Source organism: Gigantopelta aegis, chromosome 9, assembly GCF_016097555.1.
Source record: "Gigantopelta aegis isolate Gae_Host chromosome 9, Gae_host_genome, whole genome shotgun sequence".
Taxonomy (NCBI): Eukaryota; Metazoa; Mollusca; class Gastropoda; order Neomphalida; family Peltospiridae; genus Gigantopelta; species Gigantopelta aegis.
This window is the reverse complement of record NC_054707.1, coordinates 6,334,694-6,359,320: the sequence shown is the minus strand read 5'-3', so window position 1 is coordinate 6,359,320 and position 24,627 is coordinate 6,334,694. Positions and strand designations below refer to the sequence as shown.

The window sequence follows — 24,627 nt, the reverse complement described above, 5'->3', positions numbered from 1 at the left end:
CAAAATAAACTAAACTGTGTGTGTACATGCGTGCGCGCGCGTGTGTAGATATCTCTCTTAGTCTCTATCTCTATGTCTGAGACTGTCTATTTCTGTCTCTCCACCACCACCCCTCCGCTCTCTCTCTCTCTCTCTCTCTCTCTCTCTCTCTCTCTCTCTCTCTCTCTCTCTCTCTCTCTCTCTCTCTCTCTCTCTCTCTCTCTCTCTCTCTCTCTCTCTCTCTCTCTCTCTCTCTCTGGGGCGGGATATAGCTCAGTGGTAAAAAAAACTCGCGTAATAAGTACCGGCCTCGGTGGCGTCGTGGTAGGCCATCGGTCTACAGGCTGGTAGGTACTGGGTTCGGATCCCAGTCGAGGCATGGGATTTTTAATCCAGATACCGACTCCAAACCCTGAGTGAGTGCTCCGCAAGGCTCAGTGGGTAGGTGTAAACCACTTGCACTGACCAGTGATCCATAACTGGTTCAACAAAGCCATGGTTTGTGCTATCCTGCCTGTGGGAAGCGCAAATAAAAGATCCCTTGTTTCCTCTAAAATTGTGTGGTTCTTAACCATAGTACGCCCATGTAAAATAATGGTTGACAGCGTGGTTTTCCTCTTTCTTTCGTAAAATCAGTCCGTGGATTGCTCTTATGACCATATGGTTCTTGTTCGACCAGTCCATCACACGGTACACCCGTAAAATAATGCCTGTGGAACGGTGCGATCCCGTTAAATCGAAAAGACCATAACATGGCGGCATCGAGTTTCTTTCTTTTTATCTTTGTCGACGTAATATGCATAATCGTCTAAGATTACTTCTAAATGGCGATGACCCATTGGGTTATTATTCTTGTTCGAGCCAGTCTTCAATCACACGGTTTGTTGACAATACATTGAAAAAACGTGCTGACAATGAATGACATATTTAACCTATAATGTACTGAACGGTGCATATAATAGATCCCGTGTTACATGGTACCAATCGAGAGAGTAGACGTGTCAAAACATATTTACGGCATCGCAGTTTCCTCTTTGTGGTTTTTATCCATTTGTGTCAATACGCCATATTTTATAATCGTAATTAACATTACTTTACTAAATAATTGGCGATGTAAAATGGCGTATGTCACTATTACTGTTTCAGCAAAAATGACGATTGCTATTATAAACATTCATTAAATCTCCTAAATTGTATGTGACCCCCAATTTTCTTCCAGGTAATTTAGATGCGAGGTGCCAGACGTTTTATTGCTGTACTTCCTGGGTGTGTTGATACCCAGCTTATATCAGTTTTATTGGTGAACGTTAACATTATCGACAATAGGAATTGATTTGGTCTATTAGAACCTTCAATGTATCAAAGCAGAAATTTCCGTGTCAAAGTTCGAGGTGCACGGAGTAAAAACAGTTGCTGCTCCGATTAGTAGTAATGTATGTCAATAGTCATTTCTACAAATATTATTATCCATTCCAAATAAATAAATAAACACTTTTATCAAATATAATCTTGTTATACGGTATATACTACATGATAAAAACAATAGGGGTCATCCCGTATTCTATATCTCCCTCTTTATCATATGATAAACATATTATGTTTCGATTCAGTATCGTTTATATGCAATATGTTTTGATGCACCTATACCCCATGGACCGGGCAAGGCTATGTGTCAGAATGTTCACACATACATTCTAAGTACACATCTGATGCATCGGGATGGTGGTCCATGCCGTCTAAGCCATCGGCACGACGTCATTCGTGTATGGCCTGTCGCCATAATCAAAATGATAGGAACACGCATAGTTGTGTATATGCAATATGTTTTGATGCACCTATACCCCATGGACCGGGCAAGGCTGTGTCAGAATGTTCACACACACATTCTAAGTACACGTCTGGTGCATCGGGGTGGTGGTCCATGCCCTCTAAGCCATCGGCACGACATCGTTCGTCTATGGCCTGTCGCCATAATGAAAATTGGCAGAAAACGCATAATCATGTATATATGCAATGCATTTACGTGCACTCATCCCCCATGGACCGGGCAAGGCTAGGTGTCAAAATGTTCAGACCTATTCTAAGTTCATATCTAATGTAGCGGGGTGATGGTCCATGCCGTCTAACCAATCGTTACGATGTCGTTCGTCTATGGCCTGGGCCATAATCAAAATTGGCAGAAAACGCATAATTATGTATATATGCAATGCAATTACATGCACTCATCCCCCATGGACCGGGCAAGGCTAGGTGTCAAAATGTTCAGACGTATTCTAAGTTCATATCTAATGTAGCGGGGTGGTGGTCCATGCCGTCTAACCAATCGTCACGACGTCGTTCGTCTATGGCCTGTCGCCATAATCAAAATTGGCAGAAAACGCATAATCATGTATATATGCAATGCATTTACATGCACTCATCCCCCATGGACCGGGCAAGGCTAGGTGTCAAAATGTTCAGACATATTCTAAGTTCATATCTAATGTAGCGGGGTGGTGGTCCATGCCGTCTAACCAAACGTCACGACGTCGTTCGTCTATGGCGGTCGCCATAATCAAAATTGGCAGAAAACGCATAATCATGTATATATGCAATGCATTTACATGCACTCATCCCCCATGGACCGGGCAAGGCTAGGTGTCAAAATGTTCAAACATATTCTAAGTTCATATCTAATGTAGCGGGGTGGTGGTCCATGCCGTCTAACCAATCGTCACGACGTCGTTCGTCTATGGCCTGTCGCCATAATGAAAATTGCAGGAAAACGCATAGTCGTGTATATGCAATATGGTGGCGGTACATGCTGTCTGACCCATAGCAACGACGTAGTTTATCCATGGCCTGTCGCCATATCGAAAGATAGCAGAGAAAGCATAACGATGTATTTTGATGCACTTATGCTCCATATGAACCGGGCAAAACTATGTGTCAGTATATTCATACATGTTCTGAGAGAGAGAGAGAGAGAGAGAGAGAGAGAGAGAGAGAGAGAGAGAGAGAGAGAGAGAGAGAGAGAGAGAGAGAGAGAGAGAGAGAGAGAGAGAGGGGGGGGGGGGGGTATTGGTGGTGGGGTGTGACAAATTACATGCTATGTAATTATGTCACTTTGATTGTCCGTAATGGTGACGTTGACGATAATAATTGTAATAATAATAATAATAATAATAATAATAAGATTAATTAGTAGTAGTAGTAGTAGTAGTAGTAGTAGTAGTAGTAGTAGTAGTAGTAGTAGTAGTAGTAGAAGTAATAGTAGTAGTTGTTGTTAATGCTGATGTTGTTGTTGCTGCTGGTCATATATTGGCGAAAAGGAGTAAAATATTTGTGATTTATTACAATAATTCCGAATTTTTACTTGTTGAGACAATATAGCATGGCCTCACACAGACTTTACCAGTCGATAAATTTAAACATGTAGTACGCGCAAAGCGAATGTGAAACTGACTTTCTAGTTACTTATTCGATATTGAATAAGGAACGAGGAACGGGAATATTCAAATTCAAATCATTTATTTGCATATATGCATCATACAGAAATGTACATAAACATAAACTAGTAATGCTAATAATGATGCTACCATCATGAACATGTTATAATGTTACATAAAACTCTAAAATGAATTGCCTTTATGCATGAATATAAAATAACATACAGATATAAATGCATACATGAAAGAGAATAAAAGTATAGTTATGTGGTTTTGTTTTTAGTTTGTTCTAGACTGTGGTAGGGGGTCTAGAGAGTTCTGTCCTTCTGTGATTTAACATTTCATAGCACGACTGACCTATTATTACGGATATATTCCCTGGGCAGTCTAAGAGGGAAAACGATTTCTCTTTGATGGTTAGATGTTGAAAGACTGGGCAGAGTTGTTGTATTTTATTGTATTGGATATTTCGTATGTGGGAGTTTGTGGGACATGTCAAAATTTTTTATTTCGTCTTCTACTTCTTGGTTACACAGTCTGCATAGTCTGTCTTTTCTGTCAGTGTTCCTATATCGTCCAGTTTCAATTTCAAGTCGGTGAGCGCATATTCTTAGTTTTGTAAGTGCCTGCCTAAAGTTTACATTTTTAATTTGGTTTAGATATTCGGCTAATTTATATTCATCTTTAATATGTTTGAATATTTGGAGTTTTTCAGATTTTTCTAGTTTTATTGTAAAGTATTCTTTGAAATAGTTTTTAAGGGTTTCAGTTATGGCTTTTGCATTTCTTTTCATGCAGTTTTTGTTATTTTTTAGTTTAAGTGGGTCGATATTGTTAATTTCAAACATACATTTGAATAAGTAACCAAGTTCAACTAGCGCTGAAAAAACCGGAAGCTAACAATTTACACTTTTGAATGGAAGAGCTTTGTAGGGTTACTCCCCTTTAATATTTTGCCTGTATAAATTTGCAGTCATAAGTGACAACCAATATACATATATTCTTTCCAGATTACACTACTCTGTGTTAAAGTGTCTGAAACATATAGAGTCCTAATATATAGTCCATGATTTAAAATTTTTTTTAGTTAACCATTGATTAACTGGCGTAGGAAGCGGCGGTGGGATGGTCAAGGTAGCACGTGTCCCCCCAACGTTTCCTGATCCAGTAGTAGCAGTGATGGTTTGTGTGTGTGTGTGTGTGTGTGTGTGTTACGTGTACAATGTACTTGATATTTTTGGTGATGGATTCTCGGGGGAATCACTGTTTATGACTAGTAACAACACCAACTATTAGGATTTTGATCCTTTTGAAGAAGTTTGTTTTGTTTAACGACACCACTAGAGCATAATGATTAATTAATCATCGGCTATATTGGATGTCAAACATTTGATAATTCTGACTCTTAGTCATCAGAGGAAACTCGTTACATTTTTCCTAATGCAGGAATTCACATGCATTTTCCCACAGACAGGAAAGCACATACCAGTTGTGCACTGGTTGGAACGAGAAAAACCCAATCAGTTGAATGGATCCACCCCAAGCGAGCACTCAACTGGCTGAGCTAAATCGCGCCCTTTTGAGTTAATTATGCAAATATAGGCCTACAATAGCAAAATATGACAATTTGCAACTTGGAGAATACGCCTTTAAAAACACAGATTATACATATGTTTCTTTTTGTTTAACGACTCCACTAGAGCACAGTTGATTTATTAATCATCGCAGGCGCGGATGCAGGATTGCTGAAGGGGGGGGGGGGGTCCAAATGTCATGACTGATCTATCTCCTTTTACACAGAACAGTTAATTATATAATCACGTTATGGTCGGTTTTACCCTGAACACCCCCCCCCCCCCCCCCCCGAATCCGCTATTGCATCGGCTATTGGATATCAAACATTTGGACATTTTGACAGTCTTAAAAAGGAAACCCGCTACATTTTGTTCATATGACCGGAACGAGATAGAATAAGCCCAAATGGGCCCACCGACGGAATCGATCCTAGACCGACCGCGCATTAGGCGAGCGCTTTATCACTGGGCCCCTTGTATTCTGCATTGTTACATAATATTATAATAGCGCGGCGAGATTGTGGCTTTAAAAGTGTAGTGCAATATAGTATTGTTCTTTATTTACACAACATAAATATTTAACCTATATTCTTGGAATAAACCAATGAATAACGGACTCCCTGAACACACCTCTATGACATCGACAGTGATTGGTTGAAATTTGTACGAGTTCAAGGGCACGTGTTAGAGTGAACAATAGCAACAACGTAACTTCTGGATCCACCACTGACATCATTGATACTTTGTTAACATGAAGATTGATCTTCACACTCACATTTTACCCGAAACATGGCCGAATCTAAAAGAGGTACGGATTTTGCATTTGCATTATGTTCGTTATATATAGTTTTACGTTTCGTGTAATGCGATTTGCTTGTTCAACCAACGCGGTCACAGTGATGTAATCTATCAACCAAAAACGACCCTGTCATCGGGTCGACACAGAGAAAGCAAAGACGCGTCTAGATTTTTTAAAGGGAGGAGTGAAGCAAGAGTGTAGGGTCTTCTCTGCTAAATCCCAACCCCATCTGGGGAATTGAGCAATTTCAGTGCAATGACTAAATTCTGTAGGACAGATTTTTATGAGCACAGTGACGTAGTCAGGGGAGGGGGCCACAGGGCCATGCCCACCATCAAACAATATATATATATTTTTAAACTGTATTAAATTTTATAAAATCATACATACATAGTGTGGGTTACCCCACCCCCGTATAAAATCCTGGCTATGCCAGTGTATGATCAAGCATGTTGTACATGTTTTCTTTTGACTGTTTACATTACTTTGTGGGGATTAATTGCTTTCTGCTATAATATATATGTAGCTGATAATTTATAAATAAGCCAAAATGTGAGGTAGCCCAGTCGTAAAGCGTTCTCTTGATGTGCGGTTGGTTTGGGATCAATTCCCGTCCATTAAACTGTATCAAACTACAGGTATGCCATATAAACTAAACATTTCTGTACTTTAAGAACGGTCATTCAGGTTACCAGGAGGGGCGAGATGTAGCCCAGTGGTAAAGCGCTCGCTTGATGTGCGGTCTGTTTGGGATCAATCCCTGTCAGTGGGCCCATTGGGCTATTTCTCACTCCAGCCAGTGCATCATGACTGGTACATCACAGGCCGTGGTATGTGCTGTCCTGTCTATGGGATGGTGCATATAAAAGATCCCTTGATGCTAATCGAAAAAGATTAGCCGATGAAGTGGTGATAGCAGGTTTCCTCCCTCAATATTTGTGTCCGATGCCATATAACCGTGAATAAAATGTGTTGCGTGCATCGTTAAATAAACCATTTCCTTCCTTCCGATTACCAGGTCACCACATGTCCACATTTTTTTAAAGCAGAACACCACAACCTATATTTATCTATCAGTTGTGTGCTGTTTAAATATAATTTCCACTTGAGAACCAACAAGAACACTGATATGAATGAATTACAAAGTATCAGTATGATTGTGAACAGATGGAAATGGGAATTGTAAACTTTATAGGCCAAATTTATGATGCTAGTTCTTCTTAAACACAGGCGTTTAAGCATAGTAAATGTATGTAGTTACACACGTGTAAGACATAAACAGGCTTTGTAAATTTGGCAAAATACAGAGCTCAAACTTAATGGTGGCATTGATGGCAAATGCCGTCATTGAGATATAAATTGACGTAGGTAGAGAGCATCACTGATGGCACTTTTGTGCTGTCTGTAAACCTCAACAATGGCAAAATTTAAATACCTGGTGTACATTATCTGCCAATATTTAACATTTGCACATTTAAAAGATGTCTACATACAATAAGATAGCCTTTCAGTGAGTCATGTTTATTTGCTGCAAATGACACATTTAAAAAAATTGCCATAGGCAGGCTCAAAATTGCCATCGGTGGACTTTTTCACCCATGGCAATTCTTTTAAAAATTGTCTTGGGAGAAAACTTCTTAACTTCGAGCCATGCAATAAATTTGTCTTAACCTATAGGTTACCAGCTCATAATGTATGGTAACCTGTACATAAACAGGCTTTGTAAAATTGGCCCAATAAATTTGTCTTAACCTATAGGTTACCGACTCATAATGCATGGTTACCTGTACAAGGATTACCAGGCACTACGCTTATTTCGATGCTGGCTCCATCGGCTGAGCTAAACCCTGCACCATGTAAACTCTAAAGAAGTACATGTCACTCCAGGCTGTCGGCACTGACCTTAGAATGACATGTTTGTGATAAAATATTACATGTAGCTGAAATGGGTCACTTGGTCAATGGCCTCACCATGGAGAACTGGCTGATACCAGATCCTGCAGATACTGTCTTAATTAGACATGTAGGCACATATATGGGAAGCATGTGGGGGATGGGGGGGGGGGGGTGGAGGGTTGAGGGAGAGAATAAGAGCCCACACATTATTAACACATATATACACCCTACCCATTTAGAACCCTGCATAATAATGGGCACTTCAACAAAGCATCCTTCCACCCATCCACCCATCTATCCATCCAACCAATCACCCACTCAAACATCCACCCACCCATCCATCCATCCACCCACCCACCCATCCATCCAGCGATCTGTCCATCCATTCACCCATCCACCCAACTATCCATCCATCCACTCAGCAACCCATCCATCCAGCGATCTGTCCATCCATCCATCCATCCATCCATCCATCCATTCATCCATTCATTCATTCACCCATCCATCTACTCATCCATTAACACACACAAATGGTGCATATATAAAAGATCCCTTGTAACAATGTTGCTAAAAACTTTATTGTTTCTTTCCTCCACCCAGCGTTACGGCTACAGTGGCTTTGTCCAGCTGCACCACACGTGTGCAGGCCAGGCCGAGATGCTCAAAGATGGTCAGTTGTTTCGGGTGATCAATGGAAATTGCTGGTCTGTGGAGGATCGCATTAAAGACATGGATGCTACAGGTATGCCAGGCTCACAATTCACTTTGTGGAAGGGGCGGGACCTAGCCCAGTGGTAAAGTCCGTCTGGGATCGATCACTGTCGGTGGACTCATTGGGCTATTTCTCGTTCAAGCCAGTGCTTCACAACTGGTTTTACAAAGGCCGTGGTATGTACTATCCTGTCTGTGGGATGGTGCATATAAAAGATCCCTTGCTGTTAATTAAAAAAAAGAGTAGCCCATGAAGTGGCGACAGCGGATGTCCTCTCTCAATATCTGTGTGGTCCTTAACCATATGTCTGACGCCATATAACCGTAAATAAAATGTGTTGAGTGCATTGTTAAATAAAACATTTCTTTCCTTCATTTTGTGAAGGGGAGGGATTTAGCTCAGTCAGTTGAGCACTTGCTTGAGGTTCTTGCATTGCAGGATCAAACCACCTCAGTGGATCTATTGAACTGATTGGGATTTTTCTTATTCCAACCAGTGCACCACAACTCGACAGGCTGTGGCATGTGCTTTCCTATCTGTGGGAAAGTGCATATAAAAGATCCCTTTCTGCATTAGAAAAAATGTAGCGTGTTTCCTCTGATGACTGCATGTCAGAATTACCAAATGTTTGACATCCAACAGCCAATGATTAATTAATCAATGTGCTCCAGTGGTGTCGTTAAACAAAACAATGTTTTTTCTCATTTTGTGAAAAGGGGAGCAATCTCTGCTTCTAACATTTGGCTGATGAGAGACCATGTACATATTGTTCGATTTTTTTTCAAATTAGGTTAAAACTTTATTATTAGAATTTAATCAGTCAGTTATCACTGAGTCAGTCCATCATTTCCTCTCATTAAAAGCTAATTACCTTAACTACTCGGAAGTGTAAAATATTTTTGGCTGTTACAGCTTTTTACTATCAATTTACATATTACTTACAAGTGATTGCTTAAATTTTCTGGTCATCCTGATATTTATAATAGCTAAAAATTAATTTTAAACGAAACAAAAAATGTACGTACTTTAAGTGTAGATCAATGTAAACTTATTATTGTTTTTTCTTTGTGAAGGTGTCACAGTGCAAGCATTGTCTACAGTGCCTGTCATGTTCAGCTACTGGGTAAGTGAAACAACATTAATACACTGAAAACTAGCACCTGAGGTGTGATGGGCTAACCTAGTTTGTGATAGGTTCTCGTAAGGTGTGATGGGCTAACCTGGTTTGTGATGGGACTCCCATGAGGTGTGATGGGCTCCCATGAGGTGTGATGGGCTAACCTGGTTTGTGATGGACTCCCATGAGGTGTGATGGGCTAACCTGGTTTGTGATGGACTCCCATGAGGTGTGATGGACTCCCATGAGGTGTGATGGGCTCTCATGAGGTGTGATGGGCTAACCTGGGTTTGTGATGGGTTCTCATGAGGTGTGATGGGCTAACCTAGGTTGTGATAGGCTCCCATGAGTGTGATGGGCTCTCATGAGGTGTGATGGGCAAACCTGGGTTGTGATGGGCTCTCATGAGGTGTGATGGGCTCTCATAAGGTGTGATGGGCAAACCTGGGTTGTGATGGGCTCTCATGAGGTGTGATGGGCTCTCATAAGGTGTGATGGGCTAACCTGGTTTGTGGTGGGCTCTCATGAAGTGTGATGGGCTAACCTGGGTTGTGATGGGCTCCCATGAAGTGTGACGGTCTCTCATGAGGTGTGCTGGGTTAACCTGGTTTGTGATGAGTAACCATGAGGTGTGATGGGCTAACATGGATTGTGATGGGCTCTCATGAGGTGTGATGGGCCAACCTTGGATGTGATGGGTTAATCTGGTTTGTGATGGACGAACCTGGGTTGTAATGGGTTAATCTGGTTTGTGCTGGGCTTTCATGAGGTGTGATGGGCTTTCATGAGGTGTGATGGGCTAACCTGGGTTGTGATGGGCACTCATGAGATATGATGGGCTAACCTGGTTTGTGATGGGCTAACCTGGTTTGTGATGGGCTCTTATGAGGTGTGATGGGCTAACCTGGTTTGTAATGGGCTCTCATGAGCTGGGCTGACTTGAGGTGTGATGGGCTAACCTTGGATGTGATGGGTTAATCTGGTTTGTGATGGGCTCCCATGAGGTGTGATGGGCGAACCTGGGTTGTGATGCGTTAATCTGGTTTATGCTGGGCTAGCCTGAGGTGTGATGGACTCCAATGAGGTATGATGAGTTAACCTTGTTTGTCATGGACTTCCATGAGGTATGATGGGTTAACCTTGTTTGTCATGGGCTCCCATGAGGTGTGATGGGCTAACCTGGGGTGTGATGGGCTCCCATGTGGTGTGATGAGTTAATCTGGTTTGTGATGGGCGAACCTGGGTTGTGATGGGTTAACCTGAAATGTGATGGGCTCCCATGAGGTGTGATGGTTTGTGATAGGCTCCCATGAGGTGTGATGGGCTAACCTGGTTTGTGATGGGCTCTCATGAGATGTGATGGACTAACCTGGGTTGTGATGGGCTCCCTTGAGGTGTGATGATTTGTGATGGGCTCTCATGAGGTGTGATGGGCTAACCTGGTTTGTGATGGGCTCTCATGAGATGTGATGGACTAACCTGGGTTGTGATGGGCTCCCTTGAGGTGTGATGGTTTGTGATGGGCTCTCATGAGATGTGATGGACTAACCTGGTTTGTGATGGGCTCTCATGAGGTGTGATGGACTAACCTGGTTTGTGATGGGCTCTCATGAGGTGTGATGGACTAACCTGGTTTGTGATGGGCTCTCATGAGATGTGATGAGTTAATCTGGTTTGTGATGGGCTAACCTGGAATGTGATGGGCTCCCATGAGGTGTGATGGGCTAACCTGGTTTGGTAGAAGTGTATTTGTTCTTACTGCATATTTAACCAAATATTGAAATAAGCTATAATTCTCTCTCTTTAATCATATTACACACCAAAACGCTACAATGAGGTGTAGTTAAAAAAAAACCCATCCTTCCACAACTGGTATATGTTTAACAACAGCCCAACATATATTTACCACATTTGCTATTCTGGTATGTAATCCCAAAAAGAAACATTATTTGATATTTATTTTAAAAATCATTTCTTCATAGATAATTTGTGTACCTGTAGTATTTTTTCCTCCTCTTGCTTTCATACCTAGCCTCAAAGTCGGGTGTTCTCGTGATGTTTACAGGCTCAACCTAAAGATACGCTAGACTTGTGTGAAATCTTGAACAACAACCTTGCAGACACAGTGAAGAAATATCCACAAAGATTCGTCGGACTGGGGACTCTTCCCATGCAGGCCCCCGACTTAGCTGTGCAGGAGCTCAAACGATGTCGCTTGGAACTAGGTAAAGATTTTATTTATTTCTCTTCAGCAAAATAATTACACAAAAGGTAGATTTATATTTGTAATGTATATTCAACTACCTGGTATATACATTTATCATCCATTAAAGGTTTTTGCAGGAGATATCGCTGGCACTATAATTTGCAATATCTCCTGTGATATTCTCCTAGGATATCGCTTCTTATAATCTTTTTATAAATTGTAATCACAAGACATTATTTTGTTACATCACTGTGTATGTTTCAGTGCTAAATTTATCAATAGTGACATCATGCCACTGTCGTTCTGCTAGTTAACGAGTATTCCCCTGCCAAATATAGTGACATTACTAACATTGTTTACAATTGTCGCAAATGAAAAGAATGATAATGGATGATAAAAAGAATAACCCCCTCGTGTCTTGTGATATCATAATTTATTAGCACTCATTGATAAAAAGTATAAAAATCCTCGGCAAGCCTTGGATTATATACTTTTGTCAACTTGTGCTGATAAATACTCGGGGAGTATCCTCTATATATCCATGTACTGAATACTGGAAGAAACACAAATGTAGGGTTCAGTTGTAACATTAAATTTAGTAGCTTAAGAAGGGATTAACACATATCGAGATTCATAAGAATTACAGGTTAATATACCGTTTATCATTTTACATCATTCCAACCAATACTTCGCAACTGTCGTATGTACTATCCTTACTTTGGGATGATACATCTAAAAGATCCCATGTGGCTGACTGACATCAAACTACATTTGTGCTAACTTCGATGACATAATAGAAGCAACCCCTGCAATTAAGAAAACGTCCACGGCAAAAAAACAAGCAGTAGAAAAAAAAAGAGAAAAAAAAGTGCAGTATTGCTGATTGCCGTGGGCAATTGCAGGGGTTGTAGAAGTGATTTTAGAATTGTGATTTACTAAATATCGATTTCAAATGTTATTTTAGAGAAGTGTTATAGGATAAATAGAATTCACTACTCATGTTTTTTTAATGTGGAAAATATCAACCTCCTTTATTTAATCGGTATTTGTCAAAGGCAGAGCCATATTAAAAAAACACTTGTGACAAATCCTTTGTATATTATGTATGTATCGAAATTTAAAGAGCATGTAAACCATTATTTTGATTTATTGATGGTATGGTTTGTTATACAGTAAATATCTTACTTTAAACTTTGCAATAAATTATCTTTATGTGTGCATGCTAAAAATATATCATTTGTCTTTCTAATAATCACACCTTTTTGTATTTGTTACATTTTTCAGGTTTTCCAGGAGTTCAGATTGGGTCACACATAAATGATTGGAATCTTGATGCACCAGAACTACGTCCCATTTTTGCTGTAAGGAAAATTATTTTAAAATTTGATTTCCCTTTGTAGGAGTCTGGACTACGTAGCTTGTATTGTGAGGTTGTCATGTTTTATGTTCTCATATGGAAAATGTTTCATGGTAACGCTGTTTATCCTGATAGTATAGAGTATGTTATGCCATCTCTTTCTTTTTGTAATTTAGACATAGTGAACTGTTATATGGTAAATATACTTTAATAGTTGCATTTAAAATCTTTATCAGGGGTCATTCACGTTATTGTCAATATGTTCACAAACATACAAAAAGTACTCTCTTTTTCTAAGGGCAAACATTTTCTATGGATTCATTGAGCTGTTAGGTAGAATATTACACTGTCCAGAGAAAATATTTGGTTGGCAGTATCTTTAAAACAATTAATATTTTATATGTACATTGTATTATATATTTTTAAAAGTATTGTTATTTATATATTAATATTTTATTATAGTTTAAAAATGAAAGAAAAAACATGTAGAAGAAAGTTGGGTGGAGTCAAGTTAAAACTGTTTGCTTTGTTTATCTTTATTGTATGTACTTTTATAACATTTGCCATTGTTCTTAGGCAGCAGAGGAACATAACTGTTCTATTTTTGTCCACCCCTGGGACATGGAACAAAGTGGTCGCATGAAGAAATACTGGTTGCCTTGGCTTATAGGTTTGTTATTGTTCCTTTTTGTACATTGATTGTTGTTTATTTTTTTATACAGGTGTTTTAGGCTATAATTTATATGATAGAACTGTTATTATGTGCAAAATTATATCTTATTGTTTTTTAATTTGTGAATCGATCAAAATATTATTTTTTTTACTAATTTTCATACTTATAGTAGCCCTATATCCAAGTAAGGTTCAAACACATTGTTCATCCATGTGGGTTGTAGTAAGTTGGCATTTTTTTCAGTTTACAAAAAAAAAGAAGAAGACACGACATACATTTAACACTTGACAGGGCCATGTTTCACACTTGCTGTCAGTTGAGCTATCTTGATATCACTTGAGCCCAGGGTACACAGAACCTTTAGCCTTTAGTGCCTGCCAGTTGGGTCATTCACTCGGGCGACACACCCATAACTACAGTAATGAAATATGTCATTGATGCCCGATTCAGCATCACATTGTCTCAGAGAAAACCTGCAACCTTTTTTACATTAGCAGTAAGAGATATTCTATATGCACTTTACACATACAATACATATGGTGACAAACCACAGCCTTTGATATACCATCCATGGGACACTGGTTGGAATGGGAGGAAAACAATCGGAGAATGGGCCCACCAAAGCACCTAGAATAAGAGCAGCTGTATCAAAGTAGAGTATTATTCTCCCCATTCCATAAAGCAAGGTTGGCAATGATCAGGTTTATGTTATATACCAAATAGTTACAGATTAATCAGTTTGTAGAGGTATAGTTAAGCAATTATTCTTTACATTTACCTTTTCATTACCTGTGATTAATTGCAAACATTCAAACGTGTGAGTGCTGAATAAAATATTGTATTGTATTGAGATATTGTAAATTTAATTAGGTTACTTGTGGTATGTTCATGTTTCATATTTTGAACTGTTCGTATTTCCAGGCATGCCGACAGAGACGACCACTGCTATTTGCAGCATGTTGTTTGGAGGAGTGCTCGAACGCTTTCCAAAACTCAAAGTTTGCTTTGCTCATGGAGGTATTTTCTTCAGCATTTAATTGACACTAGAATGGTTTTCAATTTTACACAAACCAACAGCTAATTTGTTTTTTTGTGTTTGGGTGTCATTAAACACTCGTTCATGTTTTCATATATTAATATTGACCATATACTTTTAAAATAGTTATTTCCCCTTTGTTTACCATGGTAATACTACATGTATTTTGCAAATTCCTATGTACCACTTCAGTTCCCATTACATCATGGTTATAAAGCTAACATTTTGTAGTAAGCAGTATACATCAAACTACCCAGGAAAAGAAAGCAAAATAGATTGATGTCTTACTTGATATTTACGACATCCAAAGTAGTTAAAGTACGAATCAAAATTATACCCAGGTAATTTTCCAGTCTTACATATTAGTTATAAAACTACCTGGAATAAAAACCATAAAAATGTTTCAGTATTATCATGACCTGTTATGGTATTCCAACAACTGGTACCAAAAATGACAATAAATGACCTATTATAGACAGAAATATGAGATGTATTTATAATTTTACTGTAAAACATATAGACTATAACACCCAGTTTGATATTGAACACACCTGAGACCAACCCTCTGCTTAACTTAGTACTTGTGATTTCACCTGTCAGCTTCAATCAATATCAATCTGGGTGTTATAGTCTGTTCCAAATTACATATGTTTTGCAGTAAAATTGTAAATACATCTCATATTTCTATCTATAACAGGCCATTTATTGTCAATTTTTCTACAGGTTGTTTGAATACCGTAACAGGTCATGATAATACTGACACATTTTTATGAGTTTTATTCCAGGGATTTTCATAACTAATATATAAGACTGGAAAATCACCTGGGTATAATTTTGATTAGTACTTTAGTAGTAGTTATTAGTAGTTTTTATTTTTGTACCCTATGCTTGCCTGATTCTTAGCTTACACTATAAATACAGTGAAACCCCCCAAAACTGGACCCTCTGTAAATCAGGATTCCCTCAGAACGGAATGTTCTTACAGTCCCTTTTTAAATACCAGAACAGACCCTCTCTGAATCAAAAACAGCTTATAACCGGACATTTTACTTGGTCCCATGAGTCTCCGGTTTTGTCATTTTAAAAATAAAGAAATGTGCATGTTGGCAGGTGGAACATTTCCTTACACCGTGGGCAGAATTGAACATGGCTACAACGTTAGGCCGGACCTCTGTGCCACGGACTGTGGGGTCAGTCCGCGGGAGTACCTCGGCCATTTCTACACAGACAGTCTGGTGCACGATGCGAGGTCACTCAAACTGCTAGTCGATGTTATTGGAAAGGTAAACGTTTTGCAATCAGTACTAATTATAGCAAAGTACTCTTGAGACCCCTTAAAACTGGACCCTCTGTAAACTGGAATTCCTTCAAGTTATTCACAGTCCCTTTTCAAAATTCAGTACAGATGATAACCTCTCTAAACAGGATACCCCTTAAAACCAGACTTTTTACTTGGTCCCATAGGTAGGCCTATTCAGTTTAGAAGAGTTTCACTATACATATTAACATTTTAAGCCTTTCGAAAAAGTGGAAAAAATAAGTTGTTACTATTTATCTACCACTTTAAAATCTTATATGTAATCACTGCAACAGCAGCTTTAGAAGAATATTAATATCTAGTTTTTATTAATTCATTAACCTTTAAACTAGCTGATTCCATTTAATTTTGTAAATATGACACACAAGTTTTTAGTACCCGTCAGTCTTTTTTTCCCCGGATTACTTATTTGATTTTAGTTACATTTCTAGCTGGATATAAAATTTTCATTTTCTTAAAATGCTAAATCTTTTGTCATTTAAAAAATGTTCTCCCAATTTCAGGACAAGGTGATACTAGGGAGCGACTACCCTTTTCCCCTTGGAGAACACCACCCAGGGAAACTTGGGATGGAGAAGGTCAATGTAGCACGAATCGTCCTTGATGGAGCTTAGATTTTACTAATTTGTCTATATATATATATAAACATAGCAGCTAAATCGTTCCTATATGTTATATTTTATTTAACGTCATGCTTTTACGGTTATTACGTCAGATTTTACCACACAGATTTTGACCCGCTGCACATTTTTAGCCATCCATTTGTCTATATATAGCATTTGTTGAAACATCGGTGCAAGCGGTTTCATTGAAAACTCAACCTCGGTATCTGGATTAAAAATACCATGGCTCGACTTATGTATTGAGGCCGGTCAAATATATTGAGTGCAAAAAGAAATGCAAGTAAATAAAATACCCTGTACTTAATCCGCATAGTGTAAATTATTTTATATGGTTTTAAAATAGAACTATTTGATTTTTGGTATTGGGTTGTTGGGGTGGGGGTGGAGGTGGGGGCTGTTTTGGTCCCATATTTAGATATAATGATTGTATATTATATTATTAAATGTGAAAAAATTTTTTATATAGGAAACAAGAATATATTTTCATGCATTGTTTCACAATACAGGTATTCATTTTTGAAAGAAATTATGTCTGTTAACAAGAATGAATACGTGCAGTTTTCATTTTTATACATATACAGTTGTATCCTGTTGGTTCGAACCCCATCGGTGCTCGAGAAAGTGTTTCACCGATCGGGTAGTTCGACCTAACCATTCGGTCAATATTGTGTAGATGTAACGAGGTGTATTCGACCCTTCCGAGTTCAACCCAACGAGATTCTACTGTATTTGCATGTTCTTTCCTACTCTGTAATCGTACAGTTTATAAGAATAAAGTAATTGTCATTGTTAAATTGTATTATATTTGGGATAGGATGTAGGTCAGTGATACAACTCTGATCTCAAGTGAGGTGGTTTGCAGGAATGGTTCCCAGAACTCTGATCTCAAGTGAGGTGGTTTGTAGGAATGGTTCCCAGAACTCTGATCTCAAGTGAGGTGGTTTGTAGGAATGGTTCCCAGAACTCTGATCTCAAGTGAGGTGGTTTGCAGGAATGGTTCCCAGAACTCTGATCTCAAGTGAGGTGGTTTGCAGGAATGGTTCCCAGAACTCTGATCTCAAGTGAGGGTTTGTTTCCCAGAACTGCAGGAATGGTTCCCAGAACTCTGATCTCAAGTGAGGTGGTTTGCAGGAATGGTTCCCAGAACTCTGATCTCAAGTGAGGTGGTTTGCAGGAATGGTTCCCAGAACTCTGATCTCAAGTGAGGTGGTTTGCAGGAATGGTTCCCAGAACTCTGATCTCAAGTGAGGTGGTTTGTAGGAATGGTTCCCAGAACTCTGATCTCAAGTGAGGTGGTTTGCAGGAATGGTTCCCTCAAAGGATTCAGGTTATTTTCCCAATCTCAGCTATATATAGCTAAGATATACAGTAGTTCCCCATGACTAGTACACCAAAGGCCATGGTATTTACTGTCCTGTCTGTGAGAAAGTGTATATAAAATATCACTTGCAGCTCAGTAGAAGCAGCCTGTGTGGCCGAAATGGGCGTTTCATATTCACTTTAGACTACAAATTTAAATAAGCATATGTTAGACACTAGATGGCCATAGTCAGTGTTTCTGCTAGAAAGAAATTTTGGGTATGGTGCTATGGAATTGAATATATACAATGCGTGTGCTGAATGCAACCACAGTCGACAGAAAGAAAATGGGTTAATTTTAGAGTTAGGATTAAGAAATCACATAGTAATGATAAGACTTATTAATTTTGTCAAAACGTTAACTTAAATTTTTTTTAATCTGCAAACAAATTTGGGTATGACACCATACCTATTTTACCCTCAGGTAGAAACTCTGGTAGGGTAAAGTGTGCCAATGTGATATTAAACAAATATTCCTTTTCTTTTCGTTTTATGTTCCACCGACTGTCTTTCAGGATCAACTTTTGAGTGGCAATGCACTGGACTTTCTTGGACTGCACAAGGATACGTTTGAGAAGTAATTCAACAGGAGACCTAACAGCCTTGTTTGTTATATCCATCACATTCCATCTTGTACATGCATCGTGTTATTCATGTAACAGTATAATCTTCATTTTGTAAAATGGGGAGCATAGGCATACGGGGTCCCGTTTTTTTAGGGGGCAGGCTGGCATTTGCCCGAATTAAAACGAAAATGCCCGAATCTCAATAACAACATTTATTCATATCAAATGCCAAATGAATCACTATGCATTTTTACGTGGACTACAACTAATTTTGAGGGTAGAATGATGGAAATGTATGGTAAAAAGATCTCAGGTTAGCACTTTTTGCCCGAATTTGAGGATTTGCTCCAGCACTAGGGGGTAGTTGCCCCCCTGTCTCGTATGCATATGATGGGGAGCAATCTCTGCTTTTAACATTTTAATCTGAAAGCAAATGGTAGAAATTTAGAGGCAGTTCTCGACTAATTGTACTGATATTTAAACTTTACTCTCATTTTATGTGAATTTAAACTATCTTTTGTTTTAACAATATATAATTTAATTTTAATCATCCTAATGCCAACAGAAATTTAGAGGTAGTTCTTGACTGATTGTCCTGATATTTAAACTCAGGACTTCTAGAATATAGTAGCCCCACTATCATGGCTAGTGTTATTCAATGTTGTGCTAGTAAATAACTACTAATGCTATGCCCAATGGCTAGTGAAAAAAAAGGTGATCAACTGCTTCATTTAAGACTATTTTGTAAATATGAATATCCTGCCCACAAACCAAAGGGGTTTTAAGTTCTCTATCTCCTGTTTAGGTGATATATCCGATTATTACCATTAGTAAAATTGTATTTACTTAAAGTAGGGCTAGTGAATTTTTAATCGTGGCTAGTAAAAATTTTTAATCACTGATCCCATGGCAAGTGAATTTTTTTATAAAAAGAAGTTTAACTTTACTCTCATTTTATGTGAATTTGAACTATCTTTTAACACAATAATAATTTAATTTTGGTCATCGTGTCAATATAGTTAGCACTAATTTCTTAATTTGAAAAGTTGATTGTCAGAAAGCATATTGTGTGCTTTGAGTGACAATAGCTCCTTGTCAGTTTCAAGCTTGGATTTATATATACTCACAGAAAAAACTTCCTGTCACGTGTGCACACAAAAAATGGTCACAAAACAACTTCAAACTTTGTAAATGGTTGCAATTTTACAAAGATGACGACTTAACAGATTGTACAAATAATCTCATACAGTTGACAAATGACCAGAAATAATTTCTTAAAAACATTTAATTTTTTCTTCATAACCGTTAAAACATATATACTGTATGCAATATTTTGAAAATAACTAATGAGCTATGAGGAATTATGAATTATCTTTAACGAGTGAATGAATGTTGTAAACCCAAGCCTTTGGCGAGGGTTTTACAACATTCATTCACGAGGGACAGATAATTTGTAACTCCTCGTAGCGAGTTGGTTATTCTCTTTATTACCCATTGTCAGGTCAGGTCAGGTCATAGGGCCTTACGTGCACATTCAGAACAAACTGTTGTAGTGCATGCCTGTACTGGGCGCAAGAGCCGGCCGAGGCCGGCTCCTCTGTTTAGGACAGGATATCCACTGTCAATTTTAACTGATTTTTAATGTAAAAATTCCTCTGCAGTCTACAACAAAGCCATCAGCCATTATGTCATATAATCGTACGCGCATTATATAATGTAATGTAAGTGATGTCATAGCATAATGATGTTCTTTTTAAATAATTATTTTATACAGTATTAAAGCCGCTGCTTATAAAAATATACCATTTCATGTTTACGAAACAAATGAGTCCATTTGTTTTTGTAAATCTTTGTAGATTGTATAACGTATGTGTAATCTGACTCATGAATGGAAACACTATATGAATGAAAGTGAAGCTCCGGCCATGGCAAGCAACCAACCAAACTTATGATTTTTAAACCATCCAATCAGTGGCTGTAGAAGCAATCTGCAGACTGTGCAGAGATCGTAAAAATATTACCCCGTATATTTGTGCCCATATGGGTAATAAATGCAAAGGAACTGTTTTCTGCGAGTATATATACCGGTATATATATTTATATGTCACCTGCAATAATGGGGAGAAGAAGTTTTAAACCTATAAATATGATATATTGTAAATTCATATACATATTATATATGTATTAATATTTTTTCCTATTTAGCTTATACTTTTAAACCTCAATTTTTAAAATTATGTTCCATCATATTTGTGCTCAAGACTGGTGCATATCATCTGCATTGTCACTAACATTTAAACTGAATTTTCTAACATCTTATGATGTAACATCATATTTGTTCTATTGAAATATACATTTGTGTTGATGATATATGAAATATGATCCATTTTTTAGAAACAATGTCAGCATTATATGTACATCAATAGTGTAGGAAAACTTTCATTTTGATAATATTTTTATAGGTTTTGATAATTAATTTATTCAGCAGTAAAGTTGTTGTTGTTTTTATATAGAATTAAGTTTGTAAAAATATATTTAAAAATAAATATTCCTTGTGAATATTTTTTTTCACAATTGTATTATGGTGCCTAAACCCTTCATTAACCCGTTTAGTAAAGTGAGCTCTAAAGGGTCATTCAGATATTATGTAACACTTGGGTAGGGGGTTAGGTCAAAATATTATGTGATATTATAGGGGGTGGGTGTACTGAATAGCATTATGTAATGCAGGTTTTTTTATTATTCATGTTCTCACATTCTCACCCACCCCCACTCCCATAAATGCTCCATGCCATGCTACAATGGAAAATGTAGTAGTTATATCTAAATGTATACGGACGTGGATCATAAATGCTCCATGCCATGCTACAATGGAAAATGTAGTAGTTATATCTAAATGTATACGGACGTGGATCATAAATGCTCCATGCCATGCTACAATGGAAAATGTAGTAGTTATATCTAAATGTATACGGACGTGGATCATAAATGCTCCATGCCATGCTACAATGGAAAATGTAGTAGTTATATCTAAATGTATACGGACGTGGATCATAAATCAAGATGAAATGTATACCCACACTTCTCCAGATTATAAAGCAATACATTATAATTATTTACATAGTATATAAATACATTGTCACCTGACTTTTGTGCAGGGGAGCGTGTCTTTCCAAGTATTTTATAATACTTTGGGGGTGTATGGTCTGACGTTATGGAGCATTATAGATAGGGATGTAGAAGGATGCCCAATCTTGACAAAAATAATGTTGCATAATATTTGAATAGTTCGAAATAGCCAAAAGAAATAACTGCTAAATGTGCAGTTTGGTTTTATCATTTATTGGTTTAACTTCCCGGTGATAGATTTCTATGTACGTGTCACTGTTAAATGTTATTGATGGTTATCAGGGCCCTTATTGTTGATTGGAAACTGGAATAAGTCTATGGGGCTGTATGTTTTAAAAATAATTTATTTTTAGAATTATTTTGAATCCCCAATATCAACACTACTTATACCGAGACTTATAGAATAACTGAATTTTTTTGAAGAATGAGATAGTGCCTTCAATAGAAATACTCTGATGGTTTCTGAAAATATCATTCCTTATAAAGTACAAGTGCCCATGGATGTACTTTTAAAAGGTCATAGCACTCATTATACATGTGTACTTAAAACTAAATTAATGGAGGGTGTGTGTTCGGGGGGGGGGGGGGGAGCAAACATTAATGTCTTCTTCAGCTAAACTAAAAGGGCAATTTTAATTTTAAAAAGGGCACATTTTGTATTTTCAGGGTGAGCAACTGCCCACTTCCACCCCCTCCCCACATTAGGTATAGCCCTACACTGTACAAATGCAACTGGAGAAAACTTGAGGTGGATACATTACCTGTCCTCAAACAAGTGCACCCCCCCCCCCCCCTCTACAGCTAGTAGCTTGGTTGAAAAGAAAATATTTTATCTGCACTATATCATTATAATATTTAGACCTAGTTCAGCTTAATGTATTGTGTTTACCATGTTTACCATTTAACTTTTATTTATAATATTTTATTCTCTTTTAGTTTTACTTCTCCCATATTTTTGTAAATGGGAAAATACCCAGAACACTATTATTAAATATCTCAAGTTTATTGTAAAATATGTTTTTATTCCGTTTTACATTCCTAATTAATTAGGCTAACCGGTGATAGTTGAAGGTACAGTATTCTCATATATCCTGTAACCACCGTTGGTAGTTGTAGATTATGATGACCAACATTCATTTCAACTTATTTTCATGATTATATCCAATTAAGGTTCAAGCACACTGTTCTGGGCACACACACCTCAGCTATCAGGACTGTCTGTCCAGGACAGTGGGTTAGTTGTTAGTTGGTTAGTGGTTAGTGAAAGAGAAGAGGATGTAGTGGCCTTACACCTACCCATTGAGCCCTTATAAACTTGCTCTGGGTTAGAGCCGGTACTGGGATGCGAACCCTGTACCTACCAGCCTGTAGTCCGATGGCTTAACCACTGCGCCACCAAGGACGGTGATGACCAACAGCTACGAACAGTTGATCACTTGTCACTCGACTTAATCCTGACTCGACTCATTTACTTTGGATGTTAAATAGTTTAGTGGGTTTCAGTTGTTACTTTTTAACAACCGTATTTTGAAATGACATTTTGTGTCATTGGAAACAAAGCATACATATTTTTTATGAATTAAGAATTTAAAAACTCCTTGACATGAAAAATTTAACATGTTACTAAGAATGACATTACAAATCTTGCTAGTTGGCATACTAGTATACTGCAACAGGCTTGATTGCAAAGATTGATCATACAGAATCTGTAGATGCAAAATGAACAATAAATACAATTTATTAAGGTGGGTTTTTTTAAGGATTACAGGATAGAAATAAAAAGGTTAATGGATTGTTTGCCTTCAAAGGATAATACTATATCATACATATTAACCGGTTATTATCTATATATTGCTGGAGCATAAATCAGTCACTGACATTAGAAATATGTTTACTTAGGCCAAAAGCTGTACACCTGTAACCCCTTTCTCAATATATTTTGGTATTACTTGTAATGAATATATTTTTAATACATAACAATCAAACTAGTCACATTCTATAATGATTATTTCTACTACTGCCATGGATTTTTTGTTTAACACCACCACTAGAGCACATTGATTTATTAATCATCAGTTACTGGATGTCAAATATTTGGTCATTGTGACCACAGATACCCTTCAAACAGAAACCCCCAAGTACTAATACTATAGTTACATATAAAAACCCAGAGTATTATATAACATAACTATAGCACACTTGGCGTAACTGGTTGGGGGTACCTGTGATTGTGACATGGAAAAAAAAAGTGTATTGGTAGGATTTGTGTATGTGGTAGCAGTGGGTTTCCTCTCATTATTTAAACCATGTATTAAAATATTATGTTAGACACCAAATAGCCATGGTTTAAAATGTGCTGAGGTGCTAATAAACAAATTTCCCATCGGTGGGCCCATTGGGTTATTTCTTGTTTCAGCCAATGCACCAGAACTGGTATATTAAAGGCTGTGGTATGTGCTATCCTTTCTGTGAGACAGTTTAAATTATCAAATGTTTAACATCCATTAACAGATGATTAATAAATCAATGTGCCTAGTGGTGTCGTTAAACAAAACTGTTTTCTCTTTTAACAATACTTCACCTGACCTCAAATGTTTGAGATCAGGTGAACTAGAAAAGAAAAAACACTTTATTAAACAAATATGCCTTGTTGGTTATTTTTTCATTTTTCTTGTATGTCCATCACAGCATTCTAGTCTACATTATATACAGAGGTTATTACCAGAGTGTTTTTCGGTATCGTCAATATCATATATTAGGAATAAAAATTGTATTATGCGAGCATAATACATTACTTTTATTCCTAATATATGATATTGACGATACTGAAATACACAAGGGTAATAATCTCTTTA

At 37.6% G+C, this 24,627-nt stretch overlaps 1 protein-coding gene across 1 annotated transcript; it reads left to right on the top strand.

The window, feature by feature from the left end:
* The first annotated feature begins 5,670 nt into the window (after positions 1-5,670).
* On the top strand, positions 5,671-20,031 carry LOC121381895 (2-amino-3-carboxymuconate-6-semialdehyde decarboxylase-like). Its single transcript, XM_041511297.1, has 10 exons — positions 5,671-5,789; positions 8,277-8,418; positions 9,462-9,511; positions 11,571-11,730; positions 12,996-13,072; positions 13,645-13,738; positions 14,663-14,758; positions 15,888-16,060; positions 16,599-16,691; positions 18,593-20,031. Exons 1-10 carry the CDS (start codon positions 5,733-5,735, stop codon positions 18,656-18,658), a joined length of 1,008 nt encoding a protein of 335 aa, XP_041367231.1. The 5' UTR covers positions 5,671-5,732; the 3' UTR covers positions 18,659-20,031.
* Positions 20,032-24,627: the final 4,596 nt, after the last annotated feature.